The 27,485-nt window shown below is 34.9% G+C and overlaps 1 protein-coding gene and 1 long non-coding RNA gene across 2 annotated transcripts; one reads left to right on the top strand and one right to left on the bottom strand.

Moving 5' to 3' along the window:
• LOC107219790 (protein cueball) lies at positions 1–27,401 on the bottom strand. The gene is made up of 7 exons (XM_015658124.2): positions 26,960–27,401; positions 13,218–13,433; positions 10,219–10,417; positions 7,750–8,352; positions 7,058–7,375; positions 6,565–6,850; positions 1–1,505 (listed from the first exon to the last, which is right to left on the bottom strand). The coding sequence occupies exons 1-7, from the start codon at positions 27,039–27,041 to the stop codon at positions 1,398–1,400; spliced, it is 1,812 nt and encodes a 603-aa protein (XP_015513610.2). The 5' UTR covers positions 27,042–27,401; the 3' UTR covers positions 1–1,397.
• Positions 18,416–20,088, top strand: LOC124292807. Its single transcript, XR_006902731.1, has 3 exons — positions 18,416–18,639; positions 18,770–19,069; positions 19,231–20,088. It is a non-coding gene; the product is annotated as an uncharacterized LOC124292807 (long non-coding RNA).
• Positions 27,402–27,485: the final 84 nt, after the last annotated feature.

Here is a 27,485-nt window from a genome sequence, read left to right as displayed (position 1 = left end):
TTGTCTAGTAAACATATCTATATTTCTTTCATTATCATCTGGTACATAATTTTTGGTGTAAAACTATACATAGGTATGTATCGAGGTATGTATACCTGAGATACAGTCATGCGCGGTAATCTTGCACTCTACGCAGTACATATAAATACTACTGCAGTCAGAAAATGTGCGCATATATTGATGACTATACCGCGTAAACTTTCTCTGAAAATTATCCAGTAGTAATTAAGTAAATAAGTAAATAAGTTTAATATCTATCGAACCATGTTATTACCTAATTAAAAGCCTATCCTATATCACTCACTATTTTTATTCCTTGTGACACTTCCTTATTTCGTGTGCCCATATCAATGTACAAGATGCGTGAATAGCATCTATGCTTCACACCACGATACGTTTGACTTTCGATATTGAATTTTGGAATTCTTATTATTGTTATTTGCGTTCCGGTTTCGTTCTCAACATACTTCTCTACGACTTTTGTGCAATGCACCACGATCTTATTATAAAAACCTACAAAAGTTACATCTGTAGATTTTTGTTTCAATTCGGTTGTATAATATCACATGTGCCAAGAACCTAATCTCTGATTCATTTACAAATGGTTGATTGTTCTTGGTTTCTATTGTTTTAAATGCGAAAATTATCAAGGATGTACTTTAATTATGAGAAATCGTAGCTCAGCTTAGATTAAATTGAATTAAGAAGTAAAACCTGAAACAAAAACGACAGCTATAACTTGTAAAGCGAATGATCTCCAAGGAGAAAAAAGTTACATCAGTAATTATATTCAGATCATATAATAAGTGTGTAAATAATGTAAAGCCTAATTGTGTGTAAAGCTGACTAAAATCAAATATTGAAATTATAACATTTCAATAAAGTTGACAAGTTTTTGGTCATGTCACTGATATTCCCTTCTACTGACAAGCCCTTTACAGTAACGTAATAAAATAAGAGGGCACGGAAAGGACAGAAAAAAATCGTTTAAAAAATGTTTTCTTCTATTTGTGAATATCTTAAGAGAGGAAATATGTACATACATGACTAACATTTATCCAAAAAAATTGCAGTCCAAGTTAGATAGACTGCAGATCATAAATTTGGAAACAGTGCACATATTTTTGTAAAGTATGCACATACTTTATCGTCTTTGCACTTACTTTGGTTAATAATCATTTAAAAGATAATATATCCTTTGCAATGACCTGATAAATGATTCCAAACTTATGCACCCTGCAATGCTGATGCGCCATACATATTAACAAACTTAACAACAATACTTAAGTTTTTTTTCAATATATGTACATATACCTATATTGAATTTTAAGTCTGCACGGTCCCAAAGGAAGACCCGTATGACATTGGCCGTCTAACGTACAATATATAAGTCTCAGCTAGCAAGAATCCGCACCCTCCATACTGTCCAGGAGCGAATTCTTCTCATCCTTTTTTGTACTCTTACTTTTAGTTGGTGTAGTTCGGAGTTTTGGTTCAAAACAAGGCTAGAAGAAAATTGAGAATACTCTTTTTAATTTAATACTGATAGAACAATACATGCAGTATACAAAACACATCAACTCCCACATAATACAGTTTATCACAAGCTCACGATAACATTACAATGGACGATAGAAAAAAACAAATAATAATGATCTGAAAATTCAAAATATAATTTGATTCTAATGAAAAGCAGTACACACAAGCTTCAGCTTTATGCTACCCCAATTAGTAATATCAATTTCAAAATATAAAAAAAATTTGTTTGACAAAATTCGGTGGATTTTTGTTAGAAATTTACTTTTCATTGCCCAACAAAAAACCTACCATCAACTTTCCTATGTATATTTAACACTCAAAATGAACGGACTTTTCTATATGAGGTGAACAAAACTGTCCACTCAAAATTTGTTCGGCTTCAGCTTCTTGAAGTATTTGCCAATTACGAATAATTATGCAAATACAAAAACCACTGCATACAAGAACCTATCGTTTTTAATATTTCACTAAACGGCACTGTTTGTGCTCCCAGTAATTATGACGTAGTGCGGCATGATTTGTAACAACACAAGAAGTAAAAAGCATCGTATTTCTATGTACTTGGCCAAATCATAATGAAAAGACTGCAATTAAAAAAATGTTTAACTTTCTATATATATCAAAGGATCATAAGTAATCTCATTTCATGCTAAGTCTGTATTCCACGTTAATTTAACTCGCATTTTACTGAAAAATATTATAAAATAATGTATAATTCTTTATATAACCTTATAAACGTAAAGAACTAATTAAACAAAGGTCCTCATTAACATTTCCGATACAGCAAAAAGCAAAAGATCCACTGTCAGTTTTCACTTGATGCCATCAGTAGCATCGTGGGATAAACAAATGTGACTTGCACTCTTTTAGTTGAACGCATTCTAATGTTTTGTTTTTTGGAGCTCTCATGTTAAATTTGCTGATACGCCTTTATAATAACAGGTTTGGCAGGAGTCTAAAAACAGCTGTTATGCTTTTTTATCACTAATCCTCGATATAATATTCAACATTTATTGTTAATTTTTAGAACTTTCTCATTTCCTTCTGGCAACCCATTGTGGACACGAAATTGATATCTCAAAAGCTATAAGACACATCAAGATTTTTACATGTTAGCCCAAAGTTGATCACTACTTTTAACATACTCTTAAAATCGACATAAATTTTTTTTGTTCACCAGAGGAAGAAGACGAAAACATGCCCCATATAAAGGTCGCACACTTTTGAAATAAATGATTATAAATCAATTAAGCAAATGCCAGCATTCAAATAATAATCTTCAGCGAGAGAGTTATTGTTTTCGTTTCATCGATTTTTTTTTCACAAAGGTGAAGAGATTTTTCAAAGAAAAACCTGATTCTTTTGTGCCATCGTCATAATACCATAAATTTCAAATGTCAAAAAATACGAAATTCGTTTCTAATTCATGCATCATTTATGCTTCTAAAATTTTAATCGAAAACCAAATTTTCACTATAACAGAGTTCTGAGTAAGACGGGGAAAAAGGAACAAATGTCAATTCAATATATAATAGTTTAAACCCTAAGTTGATTGATACCGAGATTCATTTACCCCTCAATACATTTTTCTCAGAAACTGGTATTAACCCCTTACTGCACAGAAAGCCATATTTGATTGTTTGGCTGAACTTTCTAATTTTATTTCAGTAGTTAATACATTTTTTCTCAAAACCTTTGAATACTAATTGTACATTTCTTCGTCTAGCGGAATGTATTTTTTTGCTGTCTATGGTAAGTACAAACTGTCAAACTATTTGAGTAAATGTTAAATTTTTATTCCATCTCCTTCATAATTTATGCACTAAGGGGTTGGTGAAAATTTCAGTTTTTGATAAAGCTTAACTGACTGAAACTGGAGCTGTTTCGTTTCGATATCAACACTATTGACGGAATAATTTAAGGCCGGTTATCCGTGGGCAGATTTTCGTGTCCAGTACTCGGCCGGTAAGTGGGTTTGGGCGGGTCTGGACAACCTATGTGAAGTTGGCCTGCTAGCTTCAAATTTCTTGAAAAATTTGACGCCAAAATGTTGCACCCAAACTGCTCTTAACTGCTCTCTATTTTTTATTATTTGCTCCCACACGTTTTTCGAAAAAATCGTTAAAAACGAAAATGCATTTTCGGGATCGGCCAGGTATTTCGCGGATTTTCGAAAATCGTAGAATTTCCGAAAAATATGTCCACGAAATAATTGCTTCTTACTTGCTGTTAATTGCTCCTTAACTTTTATTATTTGTTCCTACACTGTTGTCGAAAAAACCCCAAAAAAACGTTTCGGATACTTGAGGCCCACGAAATAGCGACAAATTCAAACAAATGTTCGAAGCAAACCGATGATTAATTGAATGAATAACGATAAGCTCTGAATTGCTCCATAATTGTTCCCAATTAACTCATTATTTTTTTACATTGTTTCTACATAGTTTTCAAATGAATGAGGAAAAATCAAAAAGAGAGTTTTTGCGAGGTGAAGTATTAAATTCGATTTGATATGTCGCTTAGACTAATGAAGATATGGAAAATCTGATAATTGTTACTAGTAGCTTCGGAATCACTGTTGATTAATCCGCACAAATCTCGTAATTGGCTCCATCACAGTTTACGAGAAAACTCGGAAGACCCAGAACATCTGATTTGTAGGTTATGTCGACATGTGGCGAATTCGAAATTGTATCCGAAACAAAAAAATGTTAAATCGGTCCAAGTGACAATTGCATCTAATTGCTCCTGGATTTCTTTACAATTTTCTGGGTATGATGAAGCAAATGTCAGAATTGGTAGACAGTTGTCAAGAAATCGACGAGCAATTAGAAGCCATAAGATCTTGTCCCGAATTACCATTGTTCCATGAGGTACACGTGTTCAAATTGCCGCTACTTGACACTGCACCGCGCAACGAGTTTGTGTAGTTTTTCCAGTTTTTTCAAAAACTATGAGAGAGTAAATGACAAAAGTGGTAGATAAGTGAAAAAAAAAAAAAATCGAGGAGCAATTGGAGCGATTTTAACTTGGACCGAATCTGCCCTTTTTTGTTTCGGATACAATTTCGGATTCGCCGCTGGTCGACATAATCTAAAAATCATATTCTCTGATGTTTACCAGTTTTCTCAACAATTTTTCAGGAGGTAATAACTGAATTGAAAGAGTGCTCATAAAATCGAAGAGCAATTACGAGTATACTGAAGTTGGGCGACATTATAATTTTTTCAAAACCGACACGAGTCTGAATCTGCGGCTTCTCGAACCTCCGCTGCGCAACGAGACGGTGTCGTTTTTTCCAGTTTTCTTGGAAACTATGAGCATATGACGAAATCGGTAGAAAACTGAAAAGAAAGCGAGTAGCAATCAAAAGCGATTTTCACTTGGACCGAATTGCCTCTTTTTGTTTCAAATACAATTACGAATTCGCCTCGTCTACATGACTTACAAAGCATACGCTTTGGGTTTTCCCAATTTTCTCGTAAACTATGAGGGAGAAAATTACGAGATTTGTAGAGCGATTAACAGCGATTCAGGAACAACTAGTAGCATTTATCAGATTTTCCATATCTTCATTAGTCTAAGCGACGTATCTAACCTGATTCGACCAGACTTCGCCAAGCGAAAACCGCCTGTTTGGTTTTTCCTGATTTATTTGAAAACAATGTGGAAGCAATCTGCAAAAATAATAGAACAATGGAGAGCGATTAAGGAGCAATTTGGAGCTCTTCCTATTTCGCTGAAAGAACTATCGGTTTATTTCAAACATTTGTTTGAATTTGACGCCATTTCCTAGGCATCAAGTATCCAAAACATTTTGTTGGATTTTCTCAAAAACCGTGTAAGAGGAAATAATAAAAGCTAGGAAACAATTAAGGAGCAATTATTTGGTACACGAATTCTTAGGAAATTCCACGATTTTCGAAAATCTGCGAAACACCTGGCCGCTCCCGGCAAGGCATTTTTGTTTTTTTCTATATTTTCGAAAACCGTGTGGGAGCAAATAATAAAAAATAGAGAGGAATTAAGAGCAATTCAGAAGCAATTTTTTAGCGTAAATTTTTCTAAAAAAATTCGGAGGTCGCATGCCAACTTCACATATGTGCCTGGACTTGGTGGAACGAATACCAGGTGTTACAATACGGGGGCCCAAATTAGACTTGGTTTGCGCATCCCACGTGATTAAGCCTTTGGCCGGACATATACATAGATACTGACTGCCATGTTGGATATATATATAGGTATGCTGTTAGTAATACAGTAAACTGAAACGTCGCGCGCGTAAACAACGCAATAAGAAAGGATCATTCATATATGATCTCTACGAAATGATATCCTGCTATATATATTCAGTTGCATTTTTAATATACAGCACAATTAGGTGCAGATATTCAGGAAATGATGTTACCATATTTAAAAACTGCGGCTCCATTCTCACTTAACGGCTCAACCGCTCATTGGCCGGATCGGTAATATGCAGAATGGCACACCTGGTATTATTTCCACTATGGTCCTGGCGCCATATGAAACCGTATTAGCGATCGGATAGCTTCTTTATCGGTAGGAACCATTTAACAGTACGTTTAACACTCAATCCCATAAGACACACAAAACCAAACAAAAACATTAGGATAACCGTCTTTAACAGTCTTCAATCAACGTCCACAACGACAGATTATTTACGAATCGTAAATTCGTCCCAGCAATGAGTAATCTTATTTGCTATGCGGGACAGTTAATTTCGTCACAATTGATTAACCCTTTCAGTCATAGAAGCCACTATGTGGCACCCTTTGTTTTTTCTTTTTTGTCTTTTTTTTATATTCCATGCAAATTCCTGAATTTTCCGCGAAAAAAAAAAAAAAAAACAAACTGAGCACGTGACTGAAAGAGTTAAAAATAACAAATTTTTCAAGGTATCAAAAATTAACAAAGTACAGATACATCACATCGGTTGTTCTAGTTTCAAATGCCGTATTTCCGTTTGAACCGACTCCACCATAGGTCTCAAGCAGGAATACTTACTGTTTCACATATGTTCATGTTGCAGCAGTTCTCTATAGAAATTTCGTAACTGTCGGTTGGTCCTTGGGGTCTAGATGTAAGCTGAGTTATCCCACGCTTGCCACCAACAAAACGTTTCCTGATTCTGGGCCGACGTCTGAGTTTGTGGATGTGGTAACTCAGCACACCAACAACTATTATCAGTGTTCCAATAACAGCTACAAGACTCCACATAATTATGGCGGATGATATAGGTTGTTCGGCAGAAAAGGAGAATTCTGAGAACGTCTCATTCCATTCGCCACACCTAAAAGCATGAGGGTATTCAAATTTATTTTACCGGAATTAACAAACGTAAGGTGATTAGAATAACGAATAATAAAACAAACAACTGACATAACTTTCTAGTACTAAATAATTTTTACTATTTAAAAAAATAAATAAATAATAAAACCTTTCAATCCACAATTCCAAATTATTTCAGATTTTATTTCCACACATTTTAAATGCTTACCTGCATAATGTGATGTTAATACTAGCCAATGTATTTTCTGTTTCCATACAATATCGAGAGCAAAGTTCATCTAATTCTGTAGTATATTCGCAACGAGGTCCTCGAGAATGTTCACATTTGCACAACGGCATTGCATTCGATACTGAGCAAGAACCATTGTTGAGGCAATAACCATCGCAAATATATCGCTCACATCGTTCCCCAGCATACGAACTCGGGCACTGACATTGAGGCAAGCCTTTATTGTCAAGTGTACAGTTTCCATGGATGCAATAATTATTGCATGGGGATAGTGTATCGCAATAAGCTCCGATGAATCTATAAAAGTTTCCGTAATCTAATATTACAACTATTTATTTATGTTCAGTGGTGACAAAGAGTGAATAAATCAGTTACTTGACTCTCTTTGCTCAGTATCATGACGATGAAGTTAGTGTAACGTCGACGTAACGAAACACTATGGAAAAATCATTATTGTGCAATTTTATAATGACTTTCAAGGAGTTGACTTTGCAAAGTATGAGTATATTCTGTTTTTCATGGTTTAGTAAATTTCCGGCATGCCTCAAGGTGCGAAGTAACAATTTTCCCTAAACATGCATCGTTGCAGTGTCATTACTAACTTCATCCTCATTCACTATCAATGTAGTTACTGTAGTTAGTAATAAATTTTCAATGAAATAATATTTTACCCTTCGTTACAGCGACAAGATGAAGTTGATTCATCATAATAGCTGTTGTTTCGGCAGTTCAAGTGTAACTGGGTTGTTTCTGGAGTGTTAGTCGTTGCGTTATTATGGAACTCGACAGGAGGCGTTGTCAGCATGAGATTTTTTGTTAGTTTATCTTGTCTTCCTGATATAGCTTTACAATCAATATTTCCAGTATTCTCCCGAGTTATAACACTCTCGGCAAGAAAGAGATGCAATTTTTTGTAAGACACAACTTCGACTGGTTTATCTTGGGTGTTACGGTTCTTTCTTATCTTCCAGATTGCGTCTGATGTCCAATCCGTCCAATACACTGAGTCCTTGTCCACCGCGATATAAGCTGGTTTTTGAGAACTACCCTCCCACAATATTTCCCTTTCATTTCCATCCAAATCACTGCGCTCAATTTTATAGTCAATACCTTCTGAGTCGTCAGTCCAATACAATTTTCCACCTTCATGATCAACCGCTAAGCCGTAAACTTGATACAATTCAGTATCAACAATTACTCTCCTATCAGAACCATCCAGTTTTGATCGTTCTATGCTGTGTTTAGAGAAGTCATTGTTAGCCCAATAAATGTACCTGAAAATACAATTATAGTTTTAAACAAAACGAGTTCAAAAATATAGGTATTCATAATTTCAATGTGTAATGGGGTGACCCATTTTGAGCGACTATTTTTTCTTCAGTCTTATATGAAAATTGGTTCGTTTTTTACAAGAGAGGAACCCTCCCCAAATTTTAAACCAATTAAAAAATTTTTAGGTGTCGTTCAAGAATTTTGCTACGTTCAAAAATGACGAGAAATTGATTTTTTTTTTTTTTTATTTACAATTTTTTTTCTCGTGGGGGCAATTGCTTTGACATGTAGAAAAATTAAATAATGAAAATTTTGGCTGAAAATATGCGTTGCGGATTTCTTCCATGTTAGTACGACCCCTGAAAACCTTCCAAGAAAATATTTCCAAATTTTTTCCATAACTCCACTTTACCCTATGTATTTTCAAACCCATCTGAAAAATACCCCGAATGATTTTTATGAAACAATAAAAAGAAATATAGTGAATTTTAAATAAAACATTTTGCACGCGAGATTCAGAGTAAATGAATGTTTTTTTATGCTATGTTATTCGATTTCCTATTTTTCAAATTGATTTTTCTATCTTGATACCTGATCCAAATCTATTATAGTATATACCGCATCGTGGATTTGATTTCTAATTGTTCAAATTGTTTCTCTTGTCTAAAACACTAACGATTTCTTTACAATCTTTTTCCAACACATTGGATTTATAATTTTTTGTTTCTTTTTAGACCAAAACTCTCAACTCAAAAAGTGCTTGGAAAAAAAATGTATAGGGTAAAGTCGGGAGATTGAATAAGCTTGACAATTTCTTTGGAAGATTTTTGGAGATCGTAGTAACATATGAAAAATCCTTAACGAAATTAATAAATTTTATAGTCAAATGTTTACTGAATTGCCGTGGAATCGTATTATAGTACCCTTGAAGCTGAAATAACGTTCGACTCACCGCGCATTTATATGAAAACTAGATGTCGGAATCATAATTAAACTTATTTATAATATTATAAGAAGAGTTTCATTGTATACAATATGACGCGTAGTGTTTGAGTTCACATAATCTCCAACTGTGATTGGAACAGCGCGCTTAACGTTCAATAATTACCGCCAGTGTTTTATAATCAGATAATAAATTTAAAAGAAGACGATCTTATATATTATATATGATACATGATTTTTCATCTAATATATCTGATGATTAGTGCATCTGTAATTTATTCTATGATTTCTTATATATTCTATCGAATTTACAATATAAAGCATGTAAAAAATCACACGCTACATTGTTCCATAACATTTTATGATTTATCACATGAACATTTTCAGTATGGTAGAGGTGTGGGGTAATGGGGGTGATTTTCAGGGATTCAGAGAGATCCTCGTTATACACCACCAAATCAACAATTTTTATGAAGCTTCGTTTGGTTATACGTATATTATCGTAGGGTAGACCTTCTATACGGCTCTGAGTGACCGGACTATTACATTTATACATAAATTTCTACCCGACCTACTTCAACGAATTTACTTCACTTGAAAAAAAAAAAAAAAAGAAAAAAAAAAGGTCACGAACGTAAGAACGATATTAATTAGGAAATATTAATACAACAGACTGGCAACACAAATTCAGTTTACTGTTTGCTAATATTGATTGTTTCCTACTAGCTAACCCAAGTTATTTGTAGGTCCATCGAATCAAAATCCCGGTTTGCGGTGATGATCAATAGATATTTGAAAAAAATGCGTTTTCTTCATTTATTCTTATAATTACTGAAAGATATATGTGTAGAAGGAACGAACTAAAGTTAGAAATGGTAGAACGTCTCATTACGACAACGATCACTTCGGGGATTTTTTTACTCTACCTGTTACAGATATCCAGCGCTATACCGTGAGGATTGTGGTCTGTGAAATTGTGCAACCGAATCGGCGTAGGTTTAGGATTTTCTTTTGAAGGTACTTTCATTTTCATTAATGCTTTGAGTGATTGATCGGTCCAATAGAGCATTTTCTGAAGAGGGTCGAATACTATCGCCACTACTTCTGAAATCGAGGTTTCCTCAGCTGGAAAGAAAATAAACATATTGACGTTACTTTTTAATCATAAAAGTCAATTTCCCAAAGAAACACTACTATTATTATGTCCCCGGCAAGATCTTGAAGCTTATCGAGGCAAGCAGTGTTTACGCATTCCTGTGAAAATGTCGACTTTTATTTCGATTCGAATGAACGCCGATGGCTTTCTACAGGAAAATTGTGTCGAAATGGAAGTCACACGCTCCTATGAACAGGCAACCCACCTGTCATCTAATAGTTAAGGTCATGCAGTACGTCTACCCTTACCAACGGAGCAAACTTGCCCTTTTTCTTCCTATATTAAATCAACAAAATATGAACCAAGGAACGGTCGGCCGTGCGCCCAGCTGATACTAAAAGCATCTTTTATTTACGAAATTATTATAATTCCTTGTTCTCGTCTAGCGACCTCAATATTACATGAAAACAGCCTCATAATAGCTCATTTTACCCCTTATTCTTTCCGGAATAGCGGGAAATGTCGGCATAGTAACACGTATCAAAAGCTCACACATTTTTTTGACGAATTTCGGGATATAAGTAACTTTCTTGAATTCTTCTACGAAGGAGCGACGCATCGTCGAAATTTGAACCCTCTCCGTTCGTTCGTTTATTTAATCTAGGAAGAAAAAGAGTGAGTTTGCTCGGTCGGTAAAGGTAGTAGTACTACATAACCTTGAAGTTGAACACCGACCCGCCTGCGAGCAGGCAATCCTAATGACAGCGCATTAGATTCTTGTGGAACACCTACCGGTCGAGAAGTGTTACATTCCTACACGTTCAATCCTGCACAAAATTGTACTATTTGTTAATTCGAGCTACATGTGATCGAACTACATATAATTAAAATCATAGAGGAACATCCCCATACACGGTTCAGTCCTACGCAGCAGGTTTGACAGCCGTGATAAAGACAGCGTAGTTCCTATCTTATGTGTGTGTGTAGTTTCGGATAGCAAGGGAATACAATAATTCATAAAAACTGTAGCAATGGTATGATAAAAGTCAAATTTATTCTCATAAAAAGTGGAAAAATAAGAATCTGCTTGACTGAACTCGACACAACATGTAACTGAAAATGAGTTATTCAGATTTGCACGCCACAGGAATGACCGGTGTAATTTAAGTATACCAGTTATTGACATGTTTAGACCCAATTATTGCACTTTTTATTTTCCAAAATCAGAAATTGATGGTACAAATTATTAATTTCTTGATGACTAAGACCAATTGTTAGAGGGTTAGGCAATACAAATTTATTTTTTAGCAATTTTAGAACTAAGGACCGAACAGATACAACCAAAAAAGGTCAATAATTGGGACAGGTTCAATAACTTGGACACTCACCTTAGGACAGGACTGTGTATGACGATCCTTTGTGATTCGAATGATGGGTGCCTCGAACACGCGTAATTTGAAATACGTATAGGACAATTTTGTGTAGGATTGACCGTGTAGGAATGAGGCATCCTCTACCGTTTAACCCATTACTCACTTATGGGTTGTCATTTGAGTTGGTAACTCGCAGGTAGGTGTATCGTTTCCACTACGGACTTATGGACATGCCGGGCCTGTGTCAAGCACGGTAGATGGTATCTGACAATTTCTACTTTTTCTGAGTAATGGAATCTTTTCAAACTTTAGGCAATCATAAGGCCTATGATTTAACTAGGACCATGACAAAGCCTGCGCATACAGAAAAGACAAAGAAAAAACTTTGCCTACATGGTGTTCACGATAATTCATGTAAGAAAAGTGGTCTTTACAAGTTTTTTTTATGGCAAAGTAAAAAAAAGACATACCTTACGTTGGAGGGTGGCTTCACCCCCTTGAAGTGTTTAATAGCAAATTTAAAAAAACACGTGTCACTTAATTTTTAGTCTACTAAAACATATTACAAAAGAATTCAAATCGGAGAGATCCACCTGGGATACCTTCCTTGTCAGTAGATAGAAGCTGACAGCACCTAACTCAAAAAAGTACAGGGAGTTCAGGTCAAATGTCTACAGAGTGGAGAAATTTTGCTACTCGAGCTAACAATAAAATGGACAAGCCTTTTAAACTCACAAATCGTCTTTATTATTAAAAATGCATTGAACAAACTTCGGATATAAGTTTTTATAAAGTTGTAAAGCTACTATATTGTAGAAGCATTAAAACTCAAATTTCAACATTAAAATGGTTTCAAGAATTTCGATGAATTTTCGCATTTCTGGCTCTATTTTTTGATGTTTTCATTCGCCTTACCTAACTGCACTTTCTATTAAAGATCTCAGTATTTCATTTTAAAATCCGATAAGTATTTTTACAAATTGATCGACTCTTCAATTTTTAATCTAGTTGCCAATCGTGTATTGAACTTTTCAATTTCAGACTGTATGAGTTTTGAAAATATCAGATATCAAATGTGATAAACATTGCGATGCCAAGATTCGGAGAATTGAATAATTTCTTTATAGTAAGGTCCACATCAATTTATAACCTGCCATAGAAATGATAAACGTGACGTGCCAAAAAGTCGTAATTGAAAATGCAAGAAAAGAAGCAGTCATCATATCCCCATTATTTTTTGCATCAATCCGAAATGATGGCGGGCTATAAAAACCTGTGTTGATTATTTCCCAACTCAATTTATACTTGCAGATTTTGTAGTAATGGATTCACTTCATCAGACTTCGAAGATAAAAGTTTGGGAGATTTGTCGATATATATTATAATAGTAAATCTGTTTCACACATGGATTATACATACATGATCATTTCAAATTATTATTTTTAATCCTACTTACGTTTTAGTACAGACGATGGTATGGGAGATTTGTCGCCCAGCTTATGACTGTACATGAAAACACCTGTATTTTTGGAATCACTCATGTACACTGTTTGAGTGTCGTAATCATAGGCAAGGCCTTTCAGCGTCGCATCCTTGTCAACTGTCAAATTGAAAGTCAGCGTTCCATTTCGTGAATAAAAATCAATTCGATTACGAATTGCTACAGCGAAATCTGAAACACATAATGAAGTAAAGGTTGATACAGATGATTTTAGACATTTGAAAATAGACGAGCTCTCCGTAAGTCCTCCTCTGATCGTGAGGCCAATTTTCAAAAATACATTTAGTCAGTATTTTAGTATGGTTATATCAAAAATCGTCACCTTGAAAGCTATTATGCCTATATGTGTTGATCTGGCAATAAGTATTGTTCTTGTATTTTTCTCTCTTTGTGTATTTTATTCACAAAAATGTGTAGATGCTTGTAAATTCACTTGTTACAACATTTTGCTTTACAACAAACCAACTTTCAGCATTGGAAAATTGACGGTGAAGGAGACAGGAGAAAATATCGCCAGAAATAATTCATTGCCAGTTACATTTCAATCTTACGTGATGAATTTTCAGATTTTCATTATTACGAAAATATAATCACAGTGTTTTCTATGAGTTGGTTTCTCATTCATTAATCGGTTAAATTTTGCATTTACGTTTAAATTTTACATTTAAATGTAAAGGTAATTTAATTAGACCGATGCACAAAGTGAAATTCTATCTGTTGTGCAAAAAAATACGTATTTTTTGTTAAGAATTTCTATAAAATATGGCCAAGTGAGAGTAAAGAATGATTGAACTTTCCCGCCTCATTGTAGATGAAATAAAAGGTTCAATTCTATTTTATCAAAGTGATCAATTCTATGATCGAAACCAATTCAGTTTCTAGACATACTCAAATTTGAAACAAAATCTATTTACCTAAATTATTAATAATTTGTACTCCATTCTTTGGAATTTCGAGTTCATCGATTTATTTAAATTTACTAGATACACTCTTTAGGAGCCGAGACAACGCAAAACAAGAGTCTTACAAGTCTAAATCTATCGCCAATGAAACCCTAAAAAAATATCTAAAGTTGAATATCCTCGTTTAACATTCTATTAATAGAAATATTCCATTTTTGATTTACTAAAGATGTTGATATTGTCCATGATACCAAAGGAATTATATGGCTGTGATAATAAAAAATTTCGACCAAGATCCTCCGCTGACGATATAATGTGTATATAGTAATCCGTAACGATATTTTTTTTGGATATATAACTTTCTACGAAGTAACTTTCTACATTTTTGTTGCCACCTGTAAAAGTGAAAATTTTCCAAAAGATGAACATATTTCATTTGGCGCAATTCGATGAATATTTCTTCTTTCGAAATGTTGTGCAACTACAAATTCTTTATTGCAACTAACTGACCGATGGTTAGAATAAAGCTAAAACTAACAGCCAAACGCATTGAATTTCTTTGAAAGTGGCCAACGCAGTACAGTTTTACATCTATAATGCTGAAAAAGTATTAGCTTTTCACGAAATTCGACAAGATTTCGAGTACTGAGCTTTGCAGCCTTATTTTTGAAAAATAATGGCATGTTCAGCTGTTAACTCTGCCAACAACGTTAAGCTTAAAGTCACGTAGTACTCCTACCATTACCGATCGAGCAACCACGGAACGCTCGGCCGTGCGCCCAGCTGATTGTGAGAGCATCTTTTATTTACGAAATTATTGTAATTCCTAGTTCTCGTCTAACGACCTCGAGCACTGTCGAAATTTGAACCCTTTTCGTTCGTTTGATTATTTAATATAGGAAGAAAAAGGGTGAGTTTGCTTGGTCGGTAAAGGTAGGAGTACTTGACCTTAACATGGTTAGATGCGAGCGAAATTACATCGAATGATTTCATCGTGAAATCATACAGAACGTCAAATTTACAAGTAGGAAGTATGTGTCTCATATATATGGTAGCAGTAAGAATTTACTTAAGAACGCCAGGTTCGATTCCGGGCTCCGTCGTTAATTTTTCGAAATCACCAATTTTTCGAATTTACATTCTTTCAACAATATTCTTCTCGTAAAAAAATGATTTGCACATCCGCATATCATTCATTAGAGGGCTTTGCTTGTCTTACGTGGCTTCTCATCGGAAACAAGAATTCAAAAGGGTAAACACAACATCTACACATTATAGTCCTCCGTATACACAGTGCTTGGAGAGAAGAAACTTCTTATTCACACATAAACCGGGCACAGGAAAACAAATTCGAACTCACTGGTGATGAGAGAAATTAACGACAACAGTCAGGGCGGCTAGGTGGTCTAGTGGAGCAAGGTTCCGGTCAAGCATCTGTAGACGCCAGGTTCGATTCCTGGCTCCGTCGTTAATCTTTCGAATTCACCAATTTTTCGAATTTACATTCTTTCAGTAAGAATTTACATTTGCAACAGCCAGTTATGATAACAAGCCAGTATGTCGTCAATACGTTTTTTCGTGCTTATACCTCTGGATCATAATATTACATGACAACGACAAAATTTGTAGTAGGTAACAACATGTTCACGAATAAGCGAGATTTTAAAAAACTGTAAACATCAATATCGGATAATAAAGAGAAGTTTGTAAAAAGGCTAAATTCAAACTGCTGCAAATAAAAAAATATTCGAAGAATAATTACAGAGAAACAGCATCGGACAATCTGAGGAGGGGGGAGGGGGGGGCTCACCCTACAAATATACTGATAAGAAGTAATGGCCGTCGAAGCTTTCGAATTTATTTCGTCATGCTGTCAGATCAATCAAATAACGTACACTATAGCTCTCTCACAATAAAAGAAAAGTTCAAGTATAGTCGATTTTTAAACTTGGAGAGAAAATGAGATATCAAAAATCTAGAACTCCTGGTTGTATAAAATGGTACCTATACTGAATGTACAGACCAAATTGCAGCAAAAAATATTGAAAATTGTGGAATTTATTCACTTTGAAACGAGCTTCGAAAGAATCAAATTTATCAAAAATAAATGGGAATAAAGTAAATATTTTAAACTGTATAACTTCAGCAACTTTCGATATTTTTGGAGTAATTTATTGTGTAGATTCAATATACCACTCTGACAATCAAATAGCCCAGATTTTTGATACCACATTTTCCCTCAAAGTTAAAAAATTGAGGAGACTCGAGTTTTTTTTTTTTTTTTTTTAGGGGAGCTATAGTATATGTTATTTGGTTGATCTAACAGTATTTAAAAAGAAATTGACAAGCTTCGTTGGCCATTAGTTCTTACAGATACGTTTGAGGGTTAAGACCCCCTTAAATTAGAAAAGTCACGTAAAACGTTAAGGAAATGAATAAAAATTATATGTAATATTATATGTCGTATATGTAACCTTCAATTCTATTCGTTTTCCAGATAAAAACTGTTCTATATACATAGTAATTAATATCCTAAAAGTAATTGGAAGTAAGTATTATTATATAATATGGGATCAATCGGATCTGACTTTGAGTGAAGATTTGGAAAAAAAATAATGCATAATTATAAACATACAAAATAAAAGAAATGTGGTCTAAGTTGCACTAAAAAAACACACTAAATTTTAGGAAGAAAATAAAAATGGATTTCCGTTCTGCGGAATCTGCAGAGAATATACGGTATTTTCGTCAAAACTGAACTTTAGCAGAGATAATTTCCCATAGAAGATGTAATCTTTCTTTTAATTTGAACGCTTTTACATCAAAACGCTTTTTTTATTTCTTCTCACAAGTTACATTTAAGTGTGAAAATCGTTGAATAATGTCGAAATTGCTTACACACATAGAAATAAGAACATTTTTCTTCTCAAAGATCGACAGAGTCAAATGCGTAATATTTTACAGATCAACACTATTTCTTATCACGCAGGCTAAGATGCGAGAATAGCAGACATATCGATTTCTCAATATTGGATTACTGATTGAGAATTCGTGGAATACCCAACGTATATCATGGATAAACGGGATCATGCTCTTTCCGTCTCGGAAATTGAGAGAAAAATTCCATATGTCTTGATTGAAGCTATTGATTTGAATATGATAAAACAATGCTATGGCTGTGATTAATCCATTTGCTCCTTATTACATCTACGTAGTCGAAAAAAAGTACCTCGTATCAAAAAGAAGAATGTTCTAGAATATTTTAAACATAAAAAACGCTTCGTCAGTTAACAGTACAAAGTCGATGCACTGTAGAAATTTAAGTCAATTATATATTCATAAAAGTATTAATTTAATAAATGACTCACACAGGTGCAAATGTTTTAAAAATGTTTACATGCGTGTAAAAATGTTTTAGGCACGTTTCAGAAAATGTAACTGAAATATGTATTCAACGTTTTAGAGACAATATTTCGTTCAACTCTTTCATACAGGGATTTTTCTGTCCAACTAATTTTTCTGCCACTCGCAATCTTTGACTTTGAAAATTTTATAGCGGATTACTAATTAGCGACCCAAAAAACCGTAAGATATGAAATGTTACGGTCAAAAAGCATATTTTTGATTTTTTGTCCACCATATCGGATCCCCCATCTAGAATTTTAAAACTTGGATATCAGATTCATAGTAAGCAGCCCCAAAAACCCCTATAAAAATTTCATAGCCAGAGTGATATTTGTCATTTTGTGAGCTACCACATTAGATCCGCCATTTTGAATTTCGAAATTTCGAGTTCAAATTCCTCATCAGCAGCCTCGAAAAGCTTCCGTGTACCGAGTTTTATCCAAATCAAGTAACTTTGGATTTTAGTCCATCATTTTGAATTTTAAAAAACGCTTCTCGAATTCGTTTTCAGCAGCCCTCAAAACATAAAAATATACACCAAAATATCGGTATGTTTACCCCGAATTTCACTAGGACTGATTTTTTTCGGAAAAATAGCATTTATATAACACGAGCATGTTTACACATTTTTCCGTGCACAAAGTACCCGTTTCTCTGACCGTGGAGTGAGCTGCGAATGCGCATGCACGGAGTACTGAAACGACCACTTTTCACTCCTAGGACTTTAAAGCGGTTCAGTACTACATGCATGCGCTGTCGCGAACAACTCTGACATTACCAGACCCTAACCTCAATTTTCTCAAAAAATCGTGAAAAAAACGCGTAACATACTATTATTATATAAAAAATCGTGTGCAACAAGGAGGCAACGGTCTTTTCTCCTGGTGTATTTGCAATATTCGCCTTGAGCTCACCCACGACTCGTATTGCAAAGTTACGCTCAGCACGAAAAGACCGAGTTTGCCTCTTTGTTACACAGTACGTTATTTTCATGTTATTTTTAATGCTTCATTTGTTCACAAGAATAAGACGTGTATGATAAGCGGTTTTCGGGAGTCACACATTGTTAGGTTCGTCTCTGAGTATCATATGAAAACTTATGCAAAAATATCCTACAAGTGAGATTTTAGAGTTAAACTGTGTCAGACATATTTTACTCTGAAATCTCACAAGATGTTTAAGCCCGTCTGTTATTGGAAGGCGCGAACTCTTTGGTATCCGACAATCAGCCGAATCGAGCATCAGGAATTACCGCCCAACATTTAATCAACTGCAACGTAACGCTTTGCTGTGAAAGTTGGGGCCGTTGGGACCAACGGGGGAGAAACGAGGACCCCGTGTTTTTCGCATTTATTAATTCGCCAGTGGCTATGGCTCGTTTTCATCCCACAGAGCTTAAGGTGTAAGACAACTCTGGAATTTTCAAAATATCGATCATGTGTAGAATATTTACCTAAAATTTGAAGTATCACGAATAATACGAGGCAAGAAAGGAACAACGTATGTATATATTCCAGGAATCACTGATTGAAAGTATCTTCGATACATTACCCAAAATTTAGTGTACCTACAACTTTGAAACAAATTCATTAATTTTTTAACTAACCATTTTTAAGTACAATGTAGACTTTATTGTTTACAATCATTTTTTTAAATTCTAGATTGAAGCAGGAAGAGAAGAGAAAGCAGGAGGCTAGCAGTCGCAGTAGAAACACCAGCATTCGTACGGGGGACAAGGGAAACTGACGAAAACATTGTCTGGGTGTAGCCGGACTCTAGCTCAAATCACCGAACACCAATTCGGCGCCTGAACGGGGTGACCCGTCTTACACTTTTGCAAGTTGCCGTTCAGAATCTCATTCACAGGCCAGGGATCGAACCCGAATCCTCGCGCTCCGTAGTTTCAAATGCTAGCACTTGGACTAGCACTACAAGCGCAGCTAACGATAAATATTTTGAAAATCGCCAATCGGGTACTTGTCAGAATAGCAGACGTTCATGAATTATCTTGTTGTTAGGATTTTACCAAAGGGGCAACTTCAGTGTGGTTTGGCACACAATAGATAATCTCGAGATACGTGAATATCGTCTTGGAATATGTGCATACAGGGAGTCTGGTGAAAGGGCAAAGCCATGCGCCATTGCCAACACCAAGGGCAACACATGCACAAGTTTTACGTGAGCCGAACACAGCGAACAAATGCTACACTGCGAAAAAAAGTTATCGAACCAAACAACTAATTGTTTTTTACTTCCAGATTATTTGGTTCAAACAATTTCTCACTCAGGACAACCACTTTTTAATCGAAACTAATAAACATATTGATGCATTGATTTGAATGTTATATGCTTTCGAGTTTAATGTACTTCAAACAAGTACATATTTATTTCCAAGGATTAAACTGGAAATTTCGGAACGACAAGTTCGCTTGAATCAACAAACCTTATTTAATTCGTAAAAGAATAGTACTTTAACCGCTGAACACATCGGTTCGCTGAAATATTAACACTCAAATATTAAAGGAATCATTGAATTACGTAAATACAATTTTTATCCAAAACGGAGTTGTGATTTTAGTTATTTCTGTACAAAGCCATATCTTCTTTGATCGGAAGAATATCCCATCGGTCCTTCTAAACATTTGAGTGAAGAGAAAATTTGTTTTACATGAAGCATGCAGCGCTTGGATAAAAATATCAAACCACAAGAGTAACTCAGTGAGTTATGTCGCTCAATCTCTACTTAATTCATTTAAATTATTTTTTATTGATCCTAAAAACGAATTTTTTAAGTTAAAAACTACATAAATTGTCGTTTTGAATAAATGTACTCTCAGGACTATACAAACGCATGGATTATTATGATAAATTGATATTTATCAAATCCAATAACGTTTTTTTCTCAGTGAAAAAAAGTGTTTACAAACTCTATACATTATAGATTTATCCCCCCACTCCCCAACCCGGCTGCGCTTTCGGCGCGCAGGAAAAGGTTGAGCTTGCTCGGTCGGTAAACGTAGGAGTACTGCAATACTTTAAATAAACCTATTCTACTAAATACAATTAGCTTTATCAGTGTTTGCATATGAAAAAAATCTGAATAGTGCGCTATCACCATTCATAAGAATAACCGGTTAATATGCATTTTCAATTCCAGCCCGATCAACTGACATCATCATCAACGATGTTCTGCCTGCTTCTATCAGACGCGTACGAGGAACTTAGCGAAGCTAGCGTTACCAACTACTACTCGCAAATTGTCTGAATTACAATTTGCCCCTTGATCTGGTACAGAATATTATGTCTTTAGATAGTATATGGTTACTCATAGAACTTAGAAACGTGGTGTGGCTAATTCCTTTGATGTTTTACGTCGTAGATTGCGCTGTAAAACATAAGACAAAATATCGAGCAAAATATACAGGGCACTTTCTCAACAAGGACGCAACAGTACAAGAGGGGACGCGAATTTCGAGGAATCAGAGCCCCCCCCCCCCCCCCCCCCCCCATTACCTTTGCGCAAGCGTCACATCACGAAAAAGTCGAAAACTCTCTCATTGTCAGTAAGGCCGACCTCTCATACACGCGCGGATACATTGTTTACACCGGTTAGACTCCCATTTCATTTTATTTTAGCCTGGGAAAGTGCTTCTGTGTCAATATTTCATTAACACATCCGTTTCGTTTTTGTATACGTAATTATTCATGTATACATTTTACATGAAAGATTGTGTGTTTAAATGGGAATAAGTTTGTTTATATGGTAATAGAAATGACAGAACCATTGCATTTGCTGCACGTCCTTATTGAGAGAGAGTTGTACTTCATAGATAAATTTGGGCCGGGGAGTAGGGGATAGCAACCGAGTACGAAGCATAGACTTACAGAGAAGTCTTATGGTACGAAGGCGAGGAAGCGGCCCTATTGAGAGACTGCACTGTATACGGTTTTCTTCTCCTGGAACCGTACTTATACGAAAAACATTCAATAATTCATTTGAATAGGTTTCACGGTTATACGTCACTTGGTTTCAAATTAAAAATTTCAATTTAATATTTGTTTTCAACGTTCTTCCGTAATGGAAGTTTCACTTCCATTTGACGTTTTTGTATTTAACTGTAAGTTTTTCCCCTTCTTCAAGTTCTTTTTGTTATGTTCGTATGATTGTAATCTGAAATAATTTTTTTCGTAATAAATTATAGTTATTTCTGAGGAGGGCCCCCCTCAGGGCCGAAACGTCAAATAATTGATTTGACTATATTTGACCTATGACACCGAAAATTTTCCACACATTAATGAGATAAGGTCGAGAAAAATTTCAACAAAAATTTTCACATAGAGTGACACATTGATATTTTCGAAAAAATGTATCTTATTATAGAGCTGAACTCTGTATGTGACTCCAATTCTTTCTACTTTTATCAGTATTCGATAATGCAGTACTTTATGCTAAACCACAAATTCTTCATTCATTTCCCAAAACACCAAAGTAAGTGTCTACAAAAATGTTTCATTCCTGTACAAAAATAATGATAAACTAATCAAATCTATCTTATTGTTCAGCTGATTATAACATTTGCTAAGACGAAAAATTGATCATCAACTGATGCAATTGATACACTTGTAATGGGTTTCAACAGAGGTTTGGAAGATAAGATATAAAAGTAATACACCAAATTTTCAGTTGGCCGTACTTGGTGGGCCAGTAATTAATTGTAGATATTTATGCATAAAAACAGAATAAAAGAAAAACGTGTTTAAATTCATGTTATATAGTGTTTTTTTAGAAATGCCCGCGAAGTACGACCAACTAAACATTGGGAGTTTGACTCTTTTCAACCTTTCCAAAATCTCTCATAAAATCCTTTACATGTGCAATATGAATAGCATCAATTAATTAGAAATTTTCCATCCAAGCAAATATTATAATCGGCTTGACAATGATCTGGATTTCAATAGTTTTTGTAGATACCTGCTTTTTTATTTTTGGGAACGAATAAAGATCTTTTGGTATATTGTAAAATATTGGGACGAAGGTATTTGAATCATATGATGGCCTCATTGTTAGTCCTGAAAATTCGGGGTTCAGATGAAAATCATATACATATTTTTATCAAGATAATCAAAGGTATTACACGTGAAGAAAAAACTTGTTTTCTCCGCAAAGTAATATATTAACGAATAGAAAGTTTTCGTCTCTGGAGCACCTGATGTAAGAATGTATGTAGATGAATGTTTACATGTTGGAATCTTACGCTTCTGATGGGAAGCACGCAAGACGGTCAAAGCTGTCTAATCAACGATATGCGGATGTGCAGTATCATTAGTTACGAGAAAATTCATTGTTGGATTTCTATTCACACGTACAAAGCACAAGAAAACAAATTTGAACTTACTGGTGATGAGAGGAATTAACGACAACAGAGTCAGGGCGGCTAGGTGATCTAGTGGAGTAAAGCTCCGGTCAAGCATCTCTAGATACCAGATTCGATTCCTGGCTCCGTCGTTAATTTTTCAAAATCACCAGTTTTTCAAAGTAATATATTAACATTCGACAGCTCTTTGAATAACTTCTCGAATATTTTTTTTTGTGAAAGTATACGATTGCAGTAGAAGAAAATGGTATGCTTACTGTTGACAATATTTCTTCTTTTCACCGTTAGGCATCTTAATGCTTTGAGTCGTAGTGGTAAGTATCCTTACCACCTATTTTATATCCATTTTTGTATATTTAAGAACTTTTCAAAATATTTTTTTGCTATTTCTGATAGTATACTAATAGGTTTTCAAAATCCAGGAATAATTGTTGCAATATAATCGAAATTATTATTGTTAGCAACAAATTGATTGACAAAAAAAAAAAAATGAAAATTGAAGAAATAATTAATTTTTGATAAACTTACCCCTCCACGAATATACATGTTTCACATAAATTATATGTTTTTAGAGTCGCAGATTAAGAATCTGATATCAGATTGCAAAAATTCAAGATAGCGGATCCAATATGGCGGATGAAAATTTCAAATTTGATCGAATCCGGTCAATGCCTACTCTGTGCAGTGGTTTGCGGGGTCGCTGATTGAATTCTTGAATTCTTTATCTTGAATTTTTTAAATCTGATTTCAGATCCGTAATCAGCGACCTCGAGAACCCCTGCACAGAGTTTTTTAATCGAATTCGATCAAATCAAAATTTTTGTTCACCATATTGGATCCGCCAGCTTGAATTTTTTTAAGGTAATTTCAGATTTGTAATCAGCGAACTCGAAAACCAGTGCATAGAATTTTTCGACGGGATTTGATTTAATTTGAAATATTCGTCCACCATATTGGATCCACCATCTTGAATTTTTTAATTCGGATTTCAGATTCGTAATCAGCCACGCCAATAACCATCGAATACAATCTTGTTATAAAAATTGTCTCAGCACAATAACGAGTGATTCAAAGGGTTAAGTTTATAAGGTTGAAATTGTTTTGAAATTTATGACCGGAATTGGGATTGAAATGAAAGTCTGAAAATAATCATAGGTGCTGATTTGAATGGATACCAAAATGTGAAGAAAAGTTAACGCAATAAGAAATGGTCAAGATCAATCGTATGTAGAGTTGGTATGGAATGTCCCATATATATGTAAGCTTAATGTGGTTATTCAATACCCTGATACACATAGGGTATACTCCCTTACTGGGTTTCATATAGATAAATAGACGTTCTACTGGGTTTCGAACTTCCTGATTGGCCGAAGAATGATTCGGATTGTAGTGCATTATCTCTCCAGTTGCGCTGGATTGTCGGTAAGCTCGGTTTCACTGAAAGAAAATTGTCAGTAACGGCAGCTCATTTCGGAATACATTTCAGATGCGAGAATACAAACTGAAGTTACGTGAGCACTCGCGAGCGATCTATCCTTATAACTTGGGCCAACATACGCAAGCGCATACTATTCAAACGAACCAGGCTAAAGTTTGTAACGTTGATGATGCATCTTCGAAAAAAATCGTTATTTTGCAACTTTAGGATTACTTGAAATTTAGTAAACTGTTGATACAGCATCAACAAACTCAGATATTGTAAAATTCACTTATTCAGGTGTTCTAAAGGTGCAAAATAGTAATTTTTGTTTCAACGTTTCGATACCTTAACGTTATTAACTTCAGCCTCGTTTAAACCATGTCTTCGCATAGGATTCAAAAGCGTCATTTTTAAACTTGATTCACTGTAGTAGGTATCATTCATGAACAACTGAATAAGTATGTATAAGTCTTTTGTCAATTCTTACGATCGAGTTAGTGGAATTTATTTTTTGTAATAGCGCAGTCAGCCTATATATTGTAATGCATATCATATAACAGCGTGTATAATGCAAGGTGTTTAACCTATGATGCGTAAGATTTTATTAGAGGATCCAACTTCGTTTCTTAAGCAAAATTCAGCCAGTTGCTTATCAGTTATTAACTCTCAGAATGAAAAAACTACCTTTTTTGACCTTTATCGATAATTAGATCGTATTTAGTATTATCGGTGAATAAAAGGCAAGTTCACACATTTTTTTTCCTCATAAATAATTCGTCCATCAAAATATTTACACACGTGATTAACCCAATTAGTAGAAAAAGCTCACTGTATAGGCCATTTTCGTTTCCTCCGCAAAGACCACAGTATAATCAGATTTCACTGGCGGTTTTTAGAGTTATCAAGGTGGCAATTCCAAGGAAAAAATAAAATGACCTGTACAATCCACGATGTATATATTACATATGTAGTCATTCGGTCACAGGTATATGTATAATACATAATTCATATTGCATTCATTTTAAGCAGATATTAGTATTGTTATTATTATAGGCATTTGTGTTGTATTAGTGTGTTATATGTTCCGGCACTTTTGCAAAAGAAAAAAGGATTGCCAATATTTAGAAGGGATTTTTTGCAGTTTATATAATGACTATGTGATATTTATTAAGTTTTTACAACTAACGATAATTTCATCTTTCCCTCGTAGTTTATGGTGTTACACATCTAAATAAGAGGCACATACATTCATATCGATCAAAACTTCAAAAATTTCCTACCACTCGGACCGCACAAAATGTAAATTACGCATTGAAGTGAACTTGATCATGTATGTATATATATATATAATATATACATACATGATCAAGTTCACTTATATATATATATATATGTCGATGGTAAACGCTAGTGAATTATTCAGCGATTTTATTTTTCTTTACAATGTCAATTTCCGTTCCATCAATTCTAAATTGCGCGCAGGTTGAAGAATCGACTAATAGTGAAAATAAATTCCTTCAGCATTAATTCTTATCGTTCTGATTTAATTCTTTCCGTGTATTCTGTGGTTAGTGTTGCACGTAATACATAACAAGATAGGTAATAATCTACAAGGCTGAAGTTAGTAACGTTAATGTATCGAAAAGATGAAACAAAAAATTATTATTTCGCACGTTTGGAATAACTGAAGAAGTTGAAATTACAAAATCTGAGTTTGGTGATGCTGTATTAACGCTTTGCTAAATTTCAGGTTATTCGTTGCGAAACAACGACTTTGTCTAAAGATGCATCATTACAATAACGTTAAAAACTTCAGCCCGATAAAAATCTGCCATAATAAACACGAATGAATGAAGAAATGGTGAGCTTTTGCGTTTTAGGAAATAACAACGATACAATATTATGTGTACAAATTTCGCGTACACACATACTGATTACACGTACTATTTACGAAATCGGATTCTATTCGGCTCATTTATCAAGTCTGTTTATACACCAATTATCACGGGTTAAGATATTACGAAGTAAATCCATAATCTACACAAAGGTTACGTCGTTGGGACTCATTTCTTATATTACGTAATGAAACAGTTAAACATAAAAAGGAGAGAAAAAGAATGTCCCACTCGGCCGGCTAATAATTATCTATGAACGAACGTATTGCAATATTGATTGGAAATACAGATTACGTGACGACATGTGTTTTTTTTTTATCTCACGATAACGAATGCCGCCGCTTGAGCACAGGTATATTGGTATATGAGGTTGAAACTTTCAAATTTCGAGTCACGTCCGAGTTCGGTGCACTAATTCGCACCAATCCTTTGGCATTGCATCTATAAATAATTTTAACCGTCGAACAGTCGAATACCGGGTAACTACGTAATGACAACAGTTAGAATTTCTATCACGATAGACCAACCAGTGTTTTTTTAATCATTTTCACACATTATTTGAAGCTAAACCATATACGACGTGTACGTGACCGCCGGGACGGTACGAATGGCCACTTTCGGCTTACGCCTGTGTGAGATGCAGGGTGCGTATTCGTATTTCGGCAAATTGACTGAGTGTGTGAAACGACCATTCACTTACCCCAGGATTGAGCATCCATAGAAACAACCAAAAATCCGGACACTAAGGCTAGTGTCAGAAGAAACGTGTCACGAGATACCATACTATTTCATATATCGATTAGTTTAAAATGAAAACAATGATACCGACTTGAATGAAATTAAATTAAAAAAACACACGAAACAGTTATGCGGTAATCACGAATAACGATGTAGACACGCGCACTCGACAGGTAACACAGAGCACGCGGCGTGACTTCGCCCGAACAGAGTGCAAAATCGCTCTGTATTCCGGGCGGACTTTTCAAGCATGTGTAGATCCTTCTGCTACACAATAGTAACGGATCATTTACTGGCCGGAGCAGACCAATTCGGCAGTCAACAGCGCCACGGCTCTCGCGGTCTGAGGCTGATTTTGAGTAGAACTTTGGGTTAGGTCGGCCTGCGCGGCGATAGTATCCGCGTAGATACGCAGAGGCGCTGTTGCTTGCAAAAGAACGTAACAATCGGCGACAATAAAACAGCTTTATACCTCTGCGCATACATGC

Source organism: Neodiprion lecontei, chromosome 2, assembly GCF_021901455.1.
Source record: "Neodiprion lecontei isolate iyNeoLeco1 chromosome 2, iyNeoLeco1.1, whole genome shotgun sequence".
NCBI classification, from domain to species: domain Eukaryota; kingdom Metazoa; phylum Arthropoda; class Insecta; order Hymenoptera; family Diprionidae; genus Neodiprion; species Neodiprion lecontei.
The sequence above is the reverse complement of the archived record's forward strand: the minus strand, read 5'-3'. Positions and strand labels throughout refer to the sequence as shown.